This window comes from Pseudorasbora parva, chromosome 13, assembly GCF_024679245.1.
Source record: "Pseudorasbora parva isolate DD20220531a chromosome 13, ASM2467924v1, whole genome shotgun sequence".
In the NCBI taxonomy this organism is placed as follows: domain Eukaryota; kingdom Metazoa; phylum Chordata; class Actinopteri; order Cypriniformes; family Gobionidae; genus Pseudorasbora; species Pseudorasbora parva.
This window is the reverse complement of record NC_090184.1, coordinates 38,919,155-38,941,565: the sequence shown is the minus strand read 5'-3', so window position 1 is coordinate 38,941,565 and position 22,411 is coordinate 38,919,155. Positions and strand designations below refer to the sequence as shown.

Here is a 22,411-nt window from a genome sequence, read left to right as displayed (position 1 = left end):
ACTTTATTAAATGTCTTTCAAAAGGAGTCTTTAAAGCTACACTGTGTGATATTTTCCCCCATCTAGCGGTGAAAAGGTATATGACCATCCAGTGAATAATAGTTTCTGTTCCTCTCAATTTTGGTTTCGTTTTAACTCCTACGGTGGCCGATTTAGTCCGAGATTAACATGGCAACCCCCCTCTTCAGATTCGACACAGTGCCATCGAGTGTTAAAACGCGAAAGGCGAAGCTTGAATTTATGGGTAAGTCCCTCTTTGGCTAATGTACTTTCAAGATGGAGGGGCAACATGGCGACCGGCATTCGAACCTCTCACCCGTATGTATTTTCAATGGCATATTATAAACTTACGAGAATACTTTATTACTTGAAAGAAGTAAATATACATTAATGAGCACATATTTTTGAAAGAACTAAGTGTTTTTAGCTTAGAATAAACTAAAAAAGTTTAAGCTCACCGAAACAGCTTTTATTTGGTCAAAAATACAGTTAAAATAGCAAATATTATGAAATATTTTTACGATTTAAAATAACCCTTTTCTATTTTAATATATTTTAAAATGTAATTTATCCCTGTGATCAAAGCTTAATTTTCAGCATCATTACTCCAGTCTTCAGTGCCACATGATCCTTCAGAAATCACTCTAATATGATGTTGGGCTGCTCGAGAAACAATTATTATTATCAATGTTGAAAAAACGTTGTGAAGGAGAGATCTTGAAGGCTTCTATCGCTGTTTTTATTGTGTTCTTACTGTTCTTATGAATTTTATAATATTTAAGTGGGGGTTTGCTGGTTTATATTTCCTGTTTTGTGGGCGTGGCCTTAAAAAAACACGATTTTTTGATAAATTAAGGAAATGTTTGTGCAAACAAATGTTTTGGTTTTATCTACTGTATTTACTGATGTTGTTTATAACTCATGTTTATTAATTTATCATAATGTGAGTTAAGTAAAAAAAAAAAAACGGTATGCTCCACTTAGTCAGAGCGAGAAAGATGTGGATTGTGGACAGATTGGTTTTAGAGTAAATTAAAGGTTATTGTAGCGCTGCCTGTAATGAAAATCCGGTCTCAGTTGCTGAAGAGAAAAGAGTTCCGTTTTTAATAATAACCGTTGTTTTATTTATACTCTGAACCATATTGATTTGCACATTGTCCACATCTGCTTGTATAAACTATTTTTGGATGCCAACATCTCTCCCATGTTTACATCTCATGTGATAATATGGCCACTCAACTGCTTTGATTTGATTTTTTTCAGGATTCTTTGATTAATAGAGTTCAAAAGATCAGCATTTATTTGAACAATGAAAATATATTTACTGTCACTTTTAATTAATTGAATGCATGCTTGCAGAATAAAAGTAATACATTCTTTAAAAAAATTGTATGACCACGACAAACATCATGACATTTCGCATAATACTTGACTTCAAGGTAAAAATTAAATAATGCCAATTTTTATATTTCTGTGGGCTATTCCTTTAAGAAATTCTGAACCCTCAGATTTAGCCATTGCTATGAAGAAAATCCATTCTCCTGCATTAATAGCCTCTATTCATCATGCGTTCCTAAACTGAAGAGCAGTTTGTATGTGAAAGAGTCGTTGTCTTAGAAAGTGCTCTTACCGAAGTGTTCTGGCACTGGATGCAGGAGCTGTTGAAGCGGACCGCGGGAATGCGCTGGACTTTGCCCTGGATGTTAAAGACGCACTCGTAGTTCTTTTGTCCAGACTGAGGCTGGGGCAAGTTTCGAGCTCGCAACGTGATTGGCCGAACGATCCCCGCCGGTACCAGGATGTCACTGCTGGGCAGAATTTGTGGGCAGCCCTGAAAATGACACAAAAAGACAATATGTTATAATTCAGGATCAGAGCAAAGCACAAATAATCCTGACTCATAAATACCACAACCGATTCAACTTTCACTGACACTGATTCCAGTTTATTGAGCTTGAGAACAATAAATAACGTCTATTCGACTGAAACTTTGCCAAAAAGTCGAGCACAAACACGGCAGAGATGCTAGGAAAGGAAATTGAGGCCATTAGGGTGGGAATAACTTAAAATCCAGCAATCAGAAGCTAAAAACCCTATTACACAGCAGTTGCATCCGTCTCTAGTTTTACGAAGCGCGGTTTTCTTGGCAGATCACACTGATGAAGCGGTAAATGAATATCTTCCTTAGTCCTGCGTGTCAAGTCGCTCTAGAAGAGTCATTACGGTCTACTCTACCCGTAACCGATTGCAGCATTTATCAAAGACGCTTTTTTATATTGATGTGACTTCTGATCGCACTGATGGAAAACTACATATCCCGAGATATATTAGCAGGTCAGAAACAAGCACAATCTGAAGAGGGGGAACAAGGTTCCTGTTTATAAAAAAAACCCATTCATTGATTGATGTTTATCACTTATTGACGGGTTCACAGAGGTGTTGGTTGCAAAACAGCTCTTCTCCACCCCAGTTGTGCATCCTAGGATATTCCGGACGATTTGTAATCTATTTAACACTGAACAATAATCAGGGTGGCAGTAAAAGCAATTTGCAGGCAGAGGAGCCATAAATCAGAGCGGCTAGCCGCCCAGCTCGCCATCTACCCGCGCCAAAAAGCAGCACGCCTAACAATGATGCAACTCTTTAACCCGGACCTCCATCAATCTGCACAGGTTTGCATATCAGTGCGACAATAAATCTCATTTTCATATTGGGTGTTTGTAAGGAAGGATTTACTCCCTGTGGAGGCACGATGGGCGCACAGGTGGCGACTGCAGTGAGAGAAGGATAGCGTGCCTTCATACTGCAAAATGAGTACGATGAATCACCTTTAGTTCTGCGGAAGATGACAACAGTGAGCTAATGATAAATTACTTCAGGCGACTGGCCCGTAAACAAATACACTGTCCACGGGCATCAGAAAAGAGACTCAGATAAGACCAAACTCGAGTTGGTTTTATTTAATGAGAAAGCACACAGCTCAGTCACTGAAAATGGTTTCTCTGCTAAAATGGTATCCGTGATATGTGGCTCAGAACCACATAAAACCTTATGCACTTCACAGGATGCCTACTTCCTATAGCACATAAAAAACAGTACCGGTATTTCTGAAACAATAAACAAAAAAAACCCAGATTACCTGCTAAATCTGAAGTAAACATCAGATGAAAACTTTCTAGACACTTATGGAACACGCTTTGAACTGTCAAGAAGCGAGCTCCTCATCAAAATTCAGTACCATCAGTAACAACACACAAATTCAGCTAAGAACACACAAAATCAGACCATATCTGATGTAGCATCAAATACACTCAGTATTTTTATTATTAATTTAGAATGACTCTTTATAATTACTGAATTAGAACTGTATTTGTATTGAGGTAGCAAGCATGATGCAGAATTTAAATTGGAATTTTAATGCAAGGAATAATTTTTAAATAGCAATTCAAATAAATTCACACAACTAATTTTTACCTAGAAAAAAGTAAAGGTTAAAGAAGGCAAAATTATTAGACCGATGGATGGATGGAACAACAGATATGAAAGGATGGATGATACAGAGAGAAAAACATAGCTAGATGGATGGATGGATTACTGAAAAGATGGACGGACGGACGGACGGACGGACGGACGGACGGACAGACAGACAGACAGACACAGATATAAAAATTGGATGGCTAGACAGATCTGTTTTTTCTTTATTAATTGCATCGGAAACATGCCGGTATGGTTTCATGTTATTGTCTAAGATTATTAGTTATGGTTAGAGGAATTATCAGGAGAGCTTTAAAAAAATATTTTTCAAATGGTGGTTTTGGATCAAACACTAATGATGTCATGTGCTAAAACTTTTGAGTGCACACATGATGGAGCAGCTGTGCACCGATTCTAAACGGCACAAACTTGATGAAAAGCCCATTATAGTCCATTAGCAGAATCACCTGTGCTAAATATCTATGACTGCAATCTGTTAGCGCTCCTCCACCAGTTGTAATTTGTCCCATTTTCATCACCTTGAATCAGCCTCTTGTGGGGGTGCTTCAGAACTTTTCTAGAGATTATTGTGAAATCCACTCGAGCGAGCAGCAGGTCAGGAGTTGTTTTGTGAAATGGTGATTTATTGATCTGTCATTCTATCTGATGTTATTCATTCCATCCATCCATCCATCCATCCATAGTTTTACAACATATGTCTTTAAATATCATAACAGTTTGGCCAGTTGTTTTCGGCCATGACTAATGTCAATTAGAAACCTCCCTTGTCCTTTCACTTAACAAACCTATTAACAACATCCAATGCCTGCGTATATTCCTCATAAATAAAAGGCAACTGCACCCTGAAGACGTTTCCTGCCCCTTCCCTCTTAATGTCAGTTTGCTTGTTCTCATTAACAAGCTCCAATCACTACTTAATTATGAATTAAACAAGCCAGGGATGGAGTGTTTGCTGAACGTGGCTTAAAGGTTAGAGATAAGCTGAAGAGCTTGTTAACTAAAGAGCAGGGAGGTAATGCCAGCGTTTACCAGTACATAACTCACGCCTGGAACACCGCATATATAATGTGTAGTTCAGACTAATTCGTCTGATTGGACGAGCCACATCGATTGAATTCTATATTAATGTGCCATGTTGCCATGGTGGCCCCTGTAAACAGCTTACGTTTAGGCTAATGAACTATTACGCACAGAGGAATTGTTTATTATGATTAATACATCTTATTACTTACAGAACATCCATGACTTTGCATAATGTTGTGGATAAACCCAATGGCACTAGGCTGTAAACATGATTAAATTATGTTTTTACAATTATTATTACTATTATTACAGACCTTAAATGGATATCAACAGCATATGATGCCACATTTTCTGTTTCAAATGATATAATTAAAAACGAAATGATAAAATTATATATTGAAAATGATAAAACAAGCCATCTACTTTTCCACAACACCACACACAATGGAGATTGATGGTCTTTAAAAAAATGTTTTAAATTAAAAATCTAAAAATAAAAGATACATTTATCTGGGGAAAACATTTTAATATTAAAATTGGGCAATCGATTAAATCGCAACCAAAATAAAAGTTTGTTTAAACAATATATGTGTGTATAATTATTATGTACACACTTCATATCATATCATTTATCATATCGTATAATTTATCATATCATATCATATATCATATCATATATTAATCGATTGCCAAGCACTAATTAAAAATATATTAACATATTTAAAGATATGTTTTAAGTTTTTTTTATGAGCACAAACTTATAAATGTGTGATATTTGCGATTAAAAAAATATCTCTTTAGTCTTTAAGTCTTCTCATCTTACACAATTTGATAAACCTCTTTTTAGGGCCCAAGCCCTGAAAGGGCGAAGAGCCCTATTGTTCTTCTAAGGATTATTAGGGCCCAAGCCCTGAAAGGGCGCAGAGCCCTATTGTTCTTCTAAGGGTTTTTATTATTATTATTATATATTATTATTTTTTTTACCGACTATTTGGGCATTTTTGGGGCCTTTCCCATGCTCGAAAACTCTTGAAACTTTGCACACGCATCAGAATGCGCGGCCATCAGGGCCGGGCTGAGGCTGGGACCCGGGCGTGGCAGGGGGGCTCGACAGCGCCCCCTAAAGTGGGGTCTGAAAACGTGGTCTATAAATCAAACACACTTTCACGTACATATATGAAACTCGGTACACATATAGAGCTCATCGGGCCAAACAACTTTCGTGCTCTAAGTTATGTGTCAGCCCAACAGGAAGTGAGCTATTATGGGTTGTTCGGAAAACACACGCTCTGGAATTTGCGATACTCCTCCTAGACGATTCACCCGATCAGCACCAAACTTGGTCAGCATGAAGTCAAGACACTGAGGATGCTAAATTGCGAGCAACTTTTTGATATCTCAAACGGTTTGGCCGTGGCGAAGAGACGAATTTATGGCGAGAAAAGGGAAACAGGAAGTGTGTTATAACTTTTGCATACATTAATTCATTTTGATGAAACTTCAGCTGTGTGTTCGTTGTAAGAGGACGATCACATGGATATGACTTTTGTGAGTCAAAGTTATAGCGCCACCAACTGGCAGCAGGAAGTGTCACTTTTGTCCAAAGTGGGGGGTTAGTTTTATCTACATTCACCAAACTCGGTATATATATTGTACTTTTCGAGCCGGACAACTTTCTAATTTACTGTCATTAGCTGTGACCAACAGGAAGTCAGATAATTTGGTTTCAATCTTGAAAAATCATAAAAACAAGCTCTGAGTTTTTACCATCTCCTCAAAAGCGATTCATTCAATCTCCTCCAAACTCGGACAACATGAAGTAAATATACGGAAGATGCTAAAATGCGAACGGTTATTGAATATCTCAAACGGTCTTCCCGTAGCAAAAGCCTAAAAAAGACAAAATAAGCACACAAGTGCCTGGTTCATAAATAAGGCTATACTCCCACCTGCTGGTTATTCTATATATCACACTGGCTGTTTTTTTTTTTTTTCAACACTTATGCTCTCACTTAAATGACCAGTAGAGGGCAATATTGTATAAGTTTTCAAGCAAAAAACCTTGCCTCTGTGTGTGTGTGTGAATGGTTTTCTAGCCTGCTGGAGACTTAACCCTGAATGCACACAGACTCATGGGGACGTCCCAATGGGTACAAAAGCTTATAAATCAAACAGAATGAGTTCTTTTGAAAAGGTGAAAATGCAGAAAGTTGTGTGATGGGTAGGTTTGGGGTAGGAGCAGTGTAGGAGGACAGAATATATGGTTTGTACAGCATAAAAACCATTACGTCTATGCTGAGTCCCCAGAAAGATAGTGAACCAGACATGAGTGTGTGTGTGTGTGTGTGTGTGTGGGGAGGGGGGATGGGCTGCTTTATACCTGCAGCTTACTACAGTGTGTGTGTGTGTGTGTGTGTGTGTGTGTGTGTGTGTGTGTGTGTGTGTGTGTGTGTGTGTGTGTGTGTGTGTGGAGGGGGGGGGGGTGTGGGCCGGTTTAAACTTGCAGCGTTACAGTGTGTGTGTGTGTGTGTGTGTGTGTGTGTGTGTGTGTGTGTTCTTTTTTCTAGCCTGGTGGGGACTTCAACCTGAATGCACACAGACTCATGGGGACACGTGTCACTGATTTCTACTGTGTGTGTGTGTGTGTGTGTGTGTGTGTGAGAGCCACTCTTCTGTCTAAAAAGATTACCTCTCAATGCTGTGCTTTGGCCTGCATTAAAGGATTAAACATATTATTCTGGGTTTGAATAAAAAAATTAATGTATAAAACCAGTTTGTTTGTAGGGCATTGACAATATGTTTTATATAATTAGTTAAATAATTGTGTTAATACAAATAATTATTAATAAAAATATATAAATATAAAAAAACATTACTAACAAAAGAAAAAACACATTTAATTGTCTTTAAAAAGAAAAGGGAAAAAAAAGTAGTGTGTGTAACTTAAAAAAAATGAGAAGATTAATGCCTTTTGTTTAAGGACAAAAATGAGAACCAATGAGCAACCAGCATATAGAATAACCAGAAGGTGGAAGTGTAGCCTTATTTAGTAACCAGGTTGGATATGTCCTAGAGAACACTGTTTTGAAGATAAAACTATTGTTGTTATTGAAAAACAGTGTTTTCAGACAGTGAAATAAAAACAATGATCTCTCACTGTTTAGATTTTGTGTCTGTCATTCCCCTCCCCCCTCACTCTCTCAGGATCACTCTGTGTGTGTGTGTGGAGGGGGTCTCTCTCACTCTGTGTATGTCGCCTTGTTTCTTGTTTTTTTCATAATTTAACCCTTTCATATCATAGGCTATCAGCAATATCTATCACTTTATTGTGAAAAATAAGTTTTAAAAAATGTATTTTTATATATATATATATATATATATAACACTGGTCTTCTGAACTTACAATATTTTGAGCTGCAAAAAATACATTTGCACATAATTGAAAGTGACCTATTATATCCTAATACTTTTAATTGTTTTCTATAACATGGGCTTTAAAGAAGGTCATGTGCTGTGTTTGCAAAGATCACGTATGACACTTCTTTAAACTAATTATTTATTGATAGAATTCAAATGGATAAAAAAAAAAAAAATCACATGATCTTATAAAAGTGGCTGTTTATAATAAACTTCCATAAATTATATGCACGCTTATTACTCTTACCTGACACTGATATTAAAATCATTGTTGCGGTTTCTGTGATTTGGCTTAATTTATTTATTTATTTATATTTAAAAAAAAATTATTGAATGCCACACATATTGAAATAAAAACAAGCATGCTTTTTGCAGCATAAGACTGGTGAACAATCACAAGCTACGGTAGGTCAAAAACACATGAAGAGAAGTGCTGCAGTTAATGAGGTGAATTCAAATGACTTTGACATAGTCCCTTTATTTATTTATTTTCCATATTAAATGCCTATTGCCTGCTGTGCACAGTTAAGCTGATGCCACCGGGGTGGCGGTGCCACCGGCTTGGGCCCGTCATCGCTGCTCGCAGCTTTAATTTGTTATTAGGGCCCAAGCCCTGAAAGGGCGCAGAGCCCTATTGTTCTTCTAAGGACAATTTAGCTTTTTCGACTATTCGGGCACTTTCGGGGCCCTTATCATGCTCGAAAACTCTTGAAACTTTGCACACACATCGGAATCTGCGGCCATCAGGGCCGGACCAAAGCTGGTACCTGGGCGTGGCAGGGGGGCTCGACAGCGCCCCCTAAAGTAGGGTCTGAAAACGTGGTCTACAATTCAAACCAACTTCCACGTACATATATGAAACTCGGTACACATATAGAGCTCATTGGGCCAAACAACTTTCGTGCTCTAAGTTATGCGTCAGCCCAACAGGAAGTGAGGTATTATGGGTTGTTCGGAAAACGCATGCTCTGGAATTTAACATACTCCTCCTAGACGATTCACCCGATCAGCACCAAACTCGGTCAGCATGAAGTCAAGATACTGAGGATGCTAAATTGCGAGCAACTTTTTGATATCTCAAACGGTTCGGCTGTGGCGAGGAGACGAATTTATGGCGAGGAAAGGGAAACAGGAAGTGTGTTATAACTTCTGCATTCATTAATTCATTTTGATTAAACTTCAGCTGTGTGTTCATTGTAAGAGGCCGATCACATGGATATGACTTTTGTGAGTCAAATTTATAGCGCCACCAACTGGCAGCAGGAAGTGTGTCACTTTCAAAATGCTTTGAAATCACCATCTTATTTTTACCCGATTTACTTCAAACTTCATCAGTATAATGTCAAAACAAAGCAGATATAAAGCTGGTAAGCACTTCCTGATATTGTATATACTGTTGCCACGGCAACACATCAAACTATGACATTCTTTTTCGCTGCTTTTGAAACTCTTAAAATGCTTCAAATTACATGAAACTCAACACACACATCAGACATGCTGTCCAGTAGATATGGGCAAAGACTTAAAAACGGGCATGGTGGAGGAGCTCAGTAGCGCCATCTTTTGACAAAAGTAATGCAATCTTTTGTCAAAAGTGGGGGGGTTAGTTTTATCTTCAGTCACCAAACTCTGTAAATATATTGTTCTCTTTGAGCCGAACAACTTTCTAATTTACAGTCATTAACTCCGATGAACAGGAACTCAGATATTTAGGGCTTAAGGTGTGAGGACCTTATTGTAATTGCTCAAACCATCATTTTTCTACATTACATTTTTGAGGGCCTAAACACACATGAAAACTCATGAAACTTTGCACACGCATCAGAAGTGGTGAAAACATACATCTGATATGGGTTTCAGAATTAGGTGTGGCAAAATGGTTCGATAGCGCCACCTACAAAATTTAAATTAAGCGTCATTCGCGCTACATTTCATGTATGAGTATGAAAATTCGGTAGACGCATTCAACAGCCCAATACCTACAAAAAAGACCCAAGGCGCCAAATCTGAAAAACCAACAGGAACTGAGATATTTTGAATTTTCTTTGGTAAATTGGTGCAGTTTTTGCCATTGCCAGACGTTATACTTTAACAAACTCCTCCTAGAGATTTAATCATATCAACATCGTATTTGCACAGTCTAATCTAAAGGCCTTTGTGGTGTTAAATTGGGAAGATCTTGAGTTTTCCCTGAAGGGTGTGTCCGTGGCGGCCTCACAAATGTTGATGTTTCGCCATGACACAGGAATTTGTTGTACCTCAAGCATACAATGTCCGATCTGCCTCAAACTTCACATGTTTGACAAGAGTCCTGGCCTGAAGACATAAACATGCCAATATTCAGTCAAAGTTATAGCACCACCAACTGGCAGCAGGATGTGTCACTTTTTGAATTTTTTTGAATCACTGTCTTACTTTCACCCGATTTACTTCAAACTTCATCAGTATAATGTGAAAACATGACAGATATAGACCTACAAATGGATTTCTGATATTTTATATACTGTTGCTATGGCAAAGTGTCAGTTTAAATTATCTTTTTGGGTGTTTTTGAGACTTAGCATGCTTGAAATTGTGTGTGTGTATGTGTGTGTGTGTGTGTGTGTGTGTGTGTGTGTGTGTGTGTGTGTGTGTGTGTGTGTGTGTTTTGTGTGTGTGTGTGTGTGTGTGTGTGTGTGTGTGTGTGTGTGTGTGTGTGTGTGTGTGTGTGTGTGTGTGTGTGTGTGTGTGTGTGTGTTCTATACATGGGCTTTACAGAAGGTCATTCTGTTTTTGAAAAGACACGTCTTAAAATTAATTATTTACTGATAAAAATCAAATTGATTTAAAAAGTAAATTTCACATGATTTTCTAGTTTATAAGTTGTCTGGGTATCACCAGACCAAGCTCAATTTAAGATTGATCAATGAGCATTATTTGAATGACTCTGTATGCAATTGGATAGTCAACTAAACAGACTACTAATCTCGCCAATAGCGTGCCAGGTGAATAAGTTAGTCTGTGATTTGTTCCCGCTAAAGTGTAACAGAAGCAGTAGAAATTAATGTACGGGTTTTCAGACTGTGTTGCAGGGCGAAGTCAAATCGCTGGCAGATCAGGATGGGTTTACCCAGTCAGTCTAAGTAAATTTTATAATAAAGTTTATAATAAACTTCCATAAAATTTAGACGCGCATCTTACTCTTACCTGACACTAATATTAAAATCATTGCTGCAATTTCTGTGATTTGGCTCCAATTGGTAATTTTGTAATTAAAATGTTTTATTGGATGCTACAAATATTGAAATGAAAGCATGCTTAATTGCATAAGATTGTAAATAGCTAAGGTAGGTCAAAAACACATCAAGAGAAGTGTTAGGATAATACAATATGACCAATCGGACGGTATTCTGCGCTCATTTGAAATTGATGTGACATCATCTGACATGAAATTGATTAATTAAATTTAATTGATCTCATAGATGTGACTGTTGTGGTTCGTAGTCATAGCAGCACCAACTGCTGCAGTTAATGTGGTGAATCCAACTTCATTTGTAGGGCACTAACAATATAGTTTTATATAATTAGTTTAATAATTGTGTTAATAAAATAAAAAGACCATGAATTAAAGACTGGACTTACAAAATTTTGAGCTGCAAAAGATAACTTTGCACATATTTGAAAATTACCTATTATATCATATTACATTAGAATTCATCTATATTTAAATTACATCATGGGTGTGGCTTGTGGTCATAGCGGCGCCAGCTGCTGCGGTAAATGTGGCATATTTGAGCGATTTTAAAATACTCTCGTGTTTAAATGCATATTGCCTGTCTTGCACAATTTGCCTGAAGCCACTGGCTTGGGCCCGTCATCGCTGCTCGCAGCTTTAATTATTATTAGGGCCCAAGCCCTGAAAGGGCGCAGAGCCCTATTGTTCTTCTAAGGATTATTATTATTATTATTATTATTATTATTATTATTATCTTTTCGCCTTTTGGGCATTTTTGGGGCACTTAACGTGCTCGAAAACTCTTGAAACTTTGCACACGCATCGGAATGTGCGGCCAACAGGGTCGGGCAGAGGCCTTTGACCCGGGCGTGGCAGGGGGGCTCAACAGCGCCCCCTTGAAAAACAGGGTCTATATATTAAACACACTTGCACGTACATGTATGAAACTCGGTACACTTATAGATCTCATCAGGCCGAACAACTTCCGCACTCATAGTCATAAGCTTCGCCCAACAGGAAGTGAGCTATAATGGGTTGTTCGGAAAATGCATGCTCTGGAATTTGCGGTACTCCTCCTAGACGATTCACCCGATCAGCACCAAACTCGGTCAGCCTGAAGTCAAGATATTGAGGATGCCAAATTGCGAGCGACTTTTTTATATCTCAAACGGTTTGGCCGTGGCGAAGAGACGAATTTATGGCGAGAAAAGGGAAACAGGAAGTGTGTTATAACTTTTGCATACATTAATTCATTTTGATGAAACTTCAGCTGTGTGTTCGTTGTAAGAGGCCGATCACATGGATATGACTTTTGTGAGTCAAAGTTATAGCGCCACCAACTGGCAGCAGGAAGTGTGGCTTTTGTCCAAAGTGGGGGGTTAGTTTTATCTGCAGTCACCAAACTCGGTATATATATTGTACTTTTCGAGCCGGACAACTTTCTAATTTACAGTCATTAGCTCTGACCAACAGGAAGTCAGATAATTTGGTTGGAAGATAACACAAAGTGGAAAGCGAGCTCTGAGTTTTTACCTTCTCCTCAAAAGCGATTCATTCAATCTCCTCCAAACTCGGACAACATGAAGTAAATATACAGAAGATGCTAAAATGCGAACGGTTATTGGATATCTCAAACGGTGTTCCCTTAGCAAAAGCCTAAAAAACACAAAATAAGAACACAAGTGCCTGATTCATAAATAAGGCTATACTCCCACCTGCTGGTTATTCTATATATCACACTGTGTTTTTTTTTGTTTGTTTTTTTTCAACACATGCTCTCCCTTAAATGTCCAGTAGAGGGCAATATTGTATAAGTTTTCAAGCAAAAAACCTTGCCTCTGTGTGTGTGAGAATGGTTTTCTAGCCTGGTGGGGACTTAAACCTGAATGCACACAGACTCATGGGGACTTCCCAATGGGTACAAAAGCTTATAAATCAGACAGAATGAGTTCTTTTGAAAATGTAAAAATGCAGAAAGTTGTGTGATGGGTAGATTTAGGGGCAGGGGCAGTGTAGGAGGACAGAATTAATGTTTTGTACAGCATAAAAACCATTACGTCTATGGTGAGTCCCCAGAAAGATAGTGAACCAGATATGAGTGTGTGTGTGTGTGTGTGTGTGTGTGTGTGTGTGTGTGTGTGTGTGTGTGTGTGTGTGTGTGTGTGTGTGTGTGTGTGTGTGTGTGTGTGTGTGTGTGTGTGTGGCTGTGTGTATGTGTTGTGGATGGGGGAATGGGGGATGGGCTGAGCTGATTTGAGTTGCCTGCAGCATACTTCAGCATTACTTGTGTGTGTGTGTGTGTGTGTGTGTGTGTGTGTGTGTGTGTGTGCGTGTGTGTGTGTGTGTGTGTGTGTGTTGTTCTAGCCTGGTGGGGACTTAAACCTGAATGCACACAGACTCATGGGACTTCCCAATGGGTACAAAAGCTTATAAATCAGACAGAATGAGTTCTTTTGAAAAGGTGAAAATGCAGAAAGTTGTGTGATGGGTAGGTTTAGGGGCAGGGGCAGTGTAGAAGGACAGAATTAATGTTTTGTACAGCATAAAAACCATTACGTCTATGGTGAGTCCCCAAAAAGATAGTGAACCAGACATGAGTGTAAGTGTGTGTGTGTGTGTGTGTGTGTGTGTGTGTGTGTGTGTGTGTGTGTGTGTGTGTGTGTGTGTGTGTGTGTGTGTGTGTGTGTGTGTGTGTGTGTGTGTGTGTGTGTGTGTGAGAGAGAGAGAGAGAGAGAGAGAGAGAGAGAGAGAGAGAGAGAGAGAGAGAGAGAGAGAGAGAGAGAGAGAGACACTTTTCTGTCTAAAAAGATTACCTCTCAATGCTTTGTCCTGTATTAAAGGATTAAACATATTATTCTGGGTTTGAATAAAAAAATAAATGTATAAAACAAGTTTATTTGTAGGGCATTGACAATATTGTTTTATATAATTAGTTAAATAATTGTGGTAATACAAATAATTATAATTAAAAAAATATAAATATAAAAAAAATTACCCCCCCTCTCTCAGGATCACTCTGTGTGTGCGTGTGTGTGTGTGTGTGTGTGTGTGTGTGTGTGTGTGTGTGTGTGTGTGTGTGTGTGTGTGTGTCTGGAGGGGGTCTCTCTCACTCTGTGTGTGTGTCACCTTGACTCTTGTTTTTCATAATTTAACCCTTTCATTTCATAGGCTATCACAAATATCTATCACTTTATTGTGAAAAATAAGTAAAACAAAAACATATATTATATCTTTAATTAAATAATGGTCTTCTGAACTTACAAAATTTTGAGCTGCAAAAAATACATTTGCACATAATTGAAAGTGACCTATTATATCCTAATACTTTTAATTGTTTTCTATAACATGGGTTTTAAAGAAGGTCATGTGCTGTGTTTGCAAAGATCACGTATGACACCTCTTTAAACTAATTATTTATTGATATAATTCAAATGGATTAAAAAATTAAATTTCCCATGATCTTATAAAAGTGGCTGTTTGTAATAAACTTCCATAAATTATATACACGCATATTACTCTTACCTGACACTGATATTAAAATCATTGTTGCGGTCTCTGTGATTTGGCTTAATTTATTTTTAAGAGAAGTGTAAGGATAATACAACTTCAGCATTTGGACGGTATTCTGCACTCATTTTGAAATTGACATTTGACATCATCTGACATAAAATTAATGAATAAAATGTAATTGATCTCATAGATGTGACTTGTGGTTCCTGGTCATAGCAGCACCAGTTGCTGCAGTTAATGAGGTGAATTCAAATGACTTTGACATAGTCCCTTTATTTATTTTTCCCCATATTAAATGCCTATTGGCCTGCTGTGCACAGTTAAACTGATGCCACTGGGGTGGCGGTGCCACCGGCTTGGGCCCGTCATCGCTGCTCGCAGCTTTAATTTATTATTATTTTTTTACGCGACTATTTGGGCATTTTTGGGGCCCTTCCCGTGCTCGAAAACTCTTGAAACTTTGCACACGCATCAGAATGCGCGGCCATCAGGGCCGGGCTGAGGCTGGGACCCGGGCGTGGCAGGGGGGCTCGACAGCGCCCCCTAAAGTGGGCTCTGAAAACGTGGTCTATAAATCAAACCGACTTGCACGTACATATATGAAACTCGGTACACATATAGAGCTCATCGGGCCGAACAACTTTCGTGCTCTAAGTTATGTGTCAGCCCAACAGGAAGTGAGCTATTATGGGTTGTTGAACGCATGCTGTGGAACGCATGCTTTGGAATTTGCGATACTCCTCCTAGACGATTCACCCGATCAGCACCAAACTCGGTCAGCGTGAAGTCAACACACTGAGGATGCCAAATTGCGAGCAACTTTTTGATATCTCAAACGGTTTGGCCGTGGCGAAGAGACGAATTTATGGCGAGAAAAGGGAAACAGGAAGTGTGTTATAACTTCTGCATACATTAATTCATTTTGATGAAACTTCAGATGTGTGTTCGTTGTAAGAGGCCGATCACATGGATATGACTTTTGTGAGTCAAAGTTATAGCGCCACCAACTGGCAGCAGGAAGTGTGTCACTTTCAAAATTGCTTTAAATCCCCATCTTATTTTCACCCGATTTACTTCAAACTTCATCAGTATTATGTCAAAACATGGCAGATATAGACATATAAATGGATTCCTGATTCTAGAAAAACTGTTGTCATGGCAACGTGTCAAAGTCTAATAATCTTTTTTGGTGTTTTTGAGACTCTTCACATGCTTGAAATTGCATGAAACTCAACACACACATCAGACATGCTGTCCAGAAGATGCAAGCAAAGATTCAGAAACGGGCGTGGTAGAGGGGCTCAGTAGCGCCATCTTTTGTCCAAAGTGGGGGGTTAGTTTTATCTACATTCACCAAACTCGGTATATATATTGTACTTTTCGAGCCAGACAACTTTCTAATTTACTGTCATTAGCTCTGACCAACAGGAAGTCAGATAATTTGGTTGGAAGATAACAAGAAGTCGAAAGCGAGCTCTGAGTTTTTACCCTCTCCTCAAAAGCGATTCATTCAATCTCCTCCAAACTCGGACAACATAAAGTAAATATACAGAAGATGCTAAAATGCGAACGGTTATTGGATATCTCAAACGGTGTTCCCGTAGCAAAAGCCTAAAAAAGATAAAATAAGCACACAAGTGCCTGGTTCATAAATAAGGCTATACTCCCACCTGCTGGTTATTCTATATAGCACACAGTTTTTTTTGTTTTTTTTTGTTCAACACTTATGCTCTCACTTAAATGACCAGTAGAGGGCAATATTGTATAAGTTTTCAAGCAAAAAACCTTGCCTCTGTGTGTCTGTGAGAATGGTTTTCTAGCCTGGTGGGGACTAAAACCTGAATGCACACAGACTCATGGGACTTCCCAATGGGTACAAAAGCTTATAAATCAGACAGAAGGAGTTCTTTTGAAAATGTAAAAATGCAGAAAGTTTTGTGTGATGGGTAGGTTTTGGGGTAGGAGCAGTGTAGGAGGACAGAATATGGTTTGTACAGCATAAAAACCATTATGTCTATGGTGAGTCCCCAAACAGATAGTGAACCAGACATGAGTGAGTGTGTGTGTGTGTGTGTGTGTGTGTGTGGGGGGTGGGGGGGGTGGGGGGGGATGGGCTGAACTGATAAGAGTTGCCTGCAGTGTGTGTGTGTGTGTGTGTGTGTGTGTGTGTGTGTGTGTGTGTGTGTGTGTGTGTGTGTGTGTGTGTGTGTGTGTGTGTGTGTGTTCTTTTTTCTAGCCTGGTGGGGACTTCAACCTGAATGCACACAGACTCATGGGGACACGTGTCACTGATTTCTACAGTGAGTGTGTGTGTGTGTGTGTGTGTGTGTGTGTGTGTGTGTGTGTGTGTGAGAGAGAGAGAGAGCCACTCTTCTGTCTAAAAAGATTACCTCTCAATGCTGTGCTTTGGCCTGCATTAAAGGATTAAACATATTATTCTGGGTTTGAATAAAAAAAATCATGTATAAAACCAGTTTATTTGTAGGGCATTGACAATATTGTTTTATATAATTAGTTAAATAATTGTGTTAATACCAATAATTATTAATAAAAATATATAAATATAAAAAACATTACTAACAAAAGAAAAAACACATTTAATTGTCTTTAAAAAGAAAAGGAAAAAATAAGTAGTGTGTGTAACTTAAAAATGAGAAGAATAATGCCTTTTGTTTAAGGACAAAAATGAGAACCAATGAGCTACCGGCATATAGAATAACCAGAAGGTGAGAGTGTAGCCTTATTTAGTAACCAGGTTGGATATGTCCTAGGAACACTGTTTTGAAGATAAAACTATTGTTGTTATTGCAAAACAGTGAAATAAAAACAATGATCTCTCACTGTTTAGATTTTGTGTCTGTCATTCCCCTTCCCCCTCACTCTCCCTCTCTCAGGATCACTCTATGTGTGTGTGTGTGTGTGTGTGTGTGTGTGTGTGTGTGTGTGTGTGTGTGTGTGTGTGTGTGTGTGTGTGTGTGGAGGGGGTCTCTCTCACTCTGTGTGTCGCCTTGTTTCTTGTTTTTCATAATTTAACCATTTCATATCATAGGCTATCAGCAATATCTATCACTTTATTGTGAAAAATAAGTTTTAAAAAATGTATTATATATATATATATATTGAGCTGCAAAAAATACATTTGCACATAATTGAAAGTGATGTCCTAATACTTTTAATTGTTTTCTATAACATGGGCTTTAAAGAAGGTCATGCACTGTGTTTGCAAAGATCACGTATGACACCTCTTTAAACTAATTATTTATTGATAAAATTCAAATGGATAAAAAAAAAAAATTCACATGATCTTATAAAAGTGGCTGTTTATAATAAACTTCTATAAATTTTATGCACGCATATTACTCTTACCTGACACTGATATTAAAATCATTGTTGCGGTCTCTGTGATTTGGCTTAATATAACTTCAGCATTTGGACAGTATTCTGCACTCATTTGAAATTGACATTTGACATCACCTGACATAAAATTAAAGAATAAAATGTAATTGATCTCAGAGATGTGAGTGTTGTGGTTCCTGGTCATAGCAGCACCAGTTGCTGCAGTTAATGAGGTGAATTCTAATGACTTTGACATAGTCCCATTATCTATTTTTTCCCATATTAAATGCCTATTGCATGCTGTGCACAGTTAAGCTGATGCCACCGGGGTGGCGGTGCCCCCGGCTTGGGCCCGTCATCGCTGCTCGCAGCTTTAATTTTGTTTTGGTTTTCAGTGTTGTATTGAGTTAAGATAACTCCAATTGGTCAAACATATTTTTTCCTATATGAATTTGCAGCTTAAACGTCAGCAAACGTATAAATCATGTGAGCGCACCTTTATCCGTGTAAACACCGTACCGCAAGGTCTCTCGTGTCGCATTGCTTTAACAGACAGGAGGCTGTATCCATGCAAAACAAAAAACAAATATCGTCAAATAAAAATCCCTTTTATGTTTCCTTTTACAGTGCTTTAAACAACGGATTGCCCCATTCGGCTGTCAAGTAAGGTTCAGTGCCTTTCTGTGTGACATCATAACGCCGCCGCCCGTGTTTTTATGCATCTACGCTGCAACAGTAACTGTATCCAGCCACCCGAGCAGCTGCTTGTTTCCCCAGTAGGGCTTTTCCCTCGCACTGATTAGCACCCCATTAGGAGAGGCCTGGCAGCTTACTGCCTGTTGACAGTCTCTCCATTAACCTTATTGTGCATATTCCGCTTATCACACAGCTAAGCACTTTTCTCCGTTGAAACATAAAAAGCCGGAGCGGGAGAGAAATTCATGCCACACATTCAGAAAAGGCGCACGCACACACACGCGCACGCACACACACACGCACACACACACACACACGCACAAAATGAACAAGAAATCCAATCTTTCACTGCAGGTCGGCGAGAGGAAAAAACGAATTGTTGCTTACATATATAATTTCCCGAGCAGTCAGTTGCTCAGTCACTCACTCCGTTTTTCCATTCCTTCTACCCTGTTAATCCCATTTTCAGTCTTCATAAGCCATAATCCATGAAATATGCTCCCTTCCCTCAGTGCCGAGAAAAATAAATTCAGTCTCCGGATCACTTGGGAGCTGTTCCAATTAAATGTTACATGATATTTTTTGACCTTATTCTTCAGTTAAAGCTGATTCTTTTAAATGGCCTGTATAATCTGAGGCGCAGCGAGCGTGTGTTGAAGTTTCTAAAGCTCTGATTGGTTGATTGGAGCTGGATAATATTCTGAAAGTGCTTTATGAAGTCTGACTTGAAAAGACACCATATATACCATATGTAGATACAAACATCTACAAATTATAGTCCATATGGAAGTGTAAGTTCACTGCAGAGGCTGAACTAATCATGCGATGACACCGCAATGACGAAAGACGCATTCGAAAATGTGCTTTAGAGCCGTGGCAATCAAACAATACCTCGGTACACAAATATGGTAATCAGTACTCCGGTACAGAAATACAGAAATCAAACAATGCTGTGGTATTTTAAAACACTGTTCTTAGAAATATCAATTTTGTATAAAATGCTTAATATAGACAAAAATTTAAAGTATAATTAATCTGTATATAAACAGTAGGCCTATACAAACAATCATCATCATGCATCAAAAACTAAATTCTAAAATGTCCCCCAAAATATGAAAATGAACATTAATTCTGACATTACATTGATGTTCATTGTAAAAGAGGTAGGCTATATTTATGTAATTGTGCATGTAAATATTAGTGCATTGACACATGAGATTTAAGATAAAAAAATATAATAATAAGTTGTTTTAAAATTATAACTGTAATTCTGAATTGATACAAATAAACTCTAGAAACCTATAGAAAAAACATATCTAAATTATTTCCAGAGGGATTTAACAAAAGCAACTTCATTTCCAGTGTAATTGTATAATGCAAATTATATATAATAACATTTTTAAATTGTATACTATCACACTTATGATGCATTTCATTCACACACACACACACACACACACACACACACACACACACACACACACACACACACACACACACACACACACACACACACACACACACACACACACACACACACACACACACACACACACACACTAAATATATACCTCAATTTATATAACAAAAAACATGAGATTGTGAATTCTTGACTCTTTCGACTGCCCTCGTTTCATTTCGTCTGTCGCCTGAGGCTGTTTACTTGTTGCCCAAGATATTGATTTAGTATTAATATCAAGATACCAAAGACTGCTATGATACTCAAGCCAAAATCTTCGTATTGATTGAACGCCATCCGTAAGATACACACCGAATAAACCTCCATTTAAGGTATAAATGGAGCACTTGTTATCGTAGCAGCTGAAAGATGGTGGTTTGGCACAAACTCCCTAAAACATGAAAGCATAGGATATTGCCAATCTCACTTGGGCTCTAAATGTCTCTTATCAGAAGATCTTCATGCCATCTTGATGTCAGCCTCTGTTTTAGCAGTAAAGTGTTGGCTAATGTAAAAAAAAAAGATAGCTTATCGCTAATGTTCGGCGTGAGAAGCGAGAACGAGGGCACTCTGTGTGAAAGTGTCGGCGTCGGGCCTTCTTCAGCGACACATCGAGATCGGCCCGGAGGGGGAAGACGTGAGTGGCGCTACGTAACGGCTGGCTGGTGACAGACACCCGCCGTGTCACTTCCTGTGTGGCTACGCCGTCCGGCTCGAAGGACCACAGCAGCCAGAGCATTTCCTGCTGAGCTAATGGCGTCTCTGTCACTCATCCCGCAATTAATTACCTCTGCCCGCAGCTCGTTAATGAAAGAGTCGCCCCACCGAGACGAGGCCGGAGAGGAGGAGGAGGAGGAAGAGCGATCTGGGAGAGAGCAAGAGTGTGAGAAAGTGAAAGAAAATTGCATTGTGGGAACTAGAAAACAGATTGAGAAGGGACAGAAGGAAAAGTGACACTTGGAGAACATAAACAGAGAGAGAAAAATTAAGAGGCAGAGCATCAAAGTGAGAAAGAGGAAAAAATAAAACATTCTGTGAGAGGAAAAGGGGGGAGGTGCTGGGATCCCGTTGGGAACTAGGCCAGTTTGAAAATGTGTGCGATATCTTCGTGGCCATTAGTCTTGGTGAATCGTGTCCCTGCAGTGCTGCTCTTTAAGGTTAAATACATACATAAGCTAATTAAGCCTCCTGTAATGATAAATGTTACGGAGGAATAGAGATATTACGGCACAGCAGCCAATCAACATCACTCTCAGTTCATGACACAGCAGATGCTACAACACTGTATAACTTATATAATAACTTTCTATAATATGTCATACTGCTTTACAGCTCAGTAATTCACAGTCAATCATGAATATATATGGACATGAATATGATAGTTATGGATATATGAATATTCAATATTTTATTCAAATTTAAATATAAAAGAAAAGTATTATTGATTCAAAAAATATTACACATAAACGCAAAAATACAAATCAGTGCTGTCAAATCGATTACCTGATTAATCAAAAATAGAAGTTTGTTTACATAATATATGTTTGTACTGTATATAATTATTATGTGTATATATAGATAGTTCATATAAAATATATAATAAATAAAAAATATATAATATAAAAAAATATATAAAAAATAAATACACACACATTATATACATGCAAATATTTCTAAAATATATACATGAATGAGTGTGTAATAATAACACAGTAAACAAACTTTTATTTTGGATGCAATTAATCAATTTGACTAATACACACACAGAAACACGACTACACAAACAGAAACAGAAACACAGAAACAGACACACAGACACACACAGACACACACACACACACACACGCTCGCGCGCCCGCCCGCACACTCTCTTGTGGTCAGAATTATTGACAGCCCATGTAAATATGATCTGTATAAGATGCATATAAGATGGCTGTATAAATAAATCTGCATTGTGTATCTTTTTGATCTTTTTTTTTTTTTTTTTAAATCACAAAAATCTAACCTTTCATTGAAGTAAAAGAAAGGAAAGTCTGGGAAAAAATCATATTATGAAATGCTTTTCTCCAAAACATGTTGGCCACAACTTTTGGCAGCCCTAGAGTAAAATATCTCTGAAGTATATTCCCATTAATATTGACATTTTTTTTAGCATACCAGGGCGACTAGGAAAATAAAATTGTCTAGATATGATGTCTTGTTTCACAGGAGTATAAATATGAGGAAACACAAAGGCCAAAATCCCTTAATCATCATCACAA

General features: G+C 38.2%; 1 protein-coding gene across 1 annotated transcript in view; it reads right to left on the bottom strand.

The window, feature by feature from the left end:
* The window catches only part of plxna3 (plexin A3), a 220,160-nt gene that overhangs the window by 50,932 nt on the left and 146,817 nt on the right, over positions 1 to 22,411 (bottom strand). Inside the window, exon 10 of the mRNA XM_067414327.1 lies at positions 1,631 to 1,831. Within this exon, the coding sequence (XP_067270428.1) occupies positions 1,631 to 1,831 (201 nt within the window). The remainder of the gene's footprint in view (positions 1 to 1,630; positions 1,832 to 22,411) is intronic.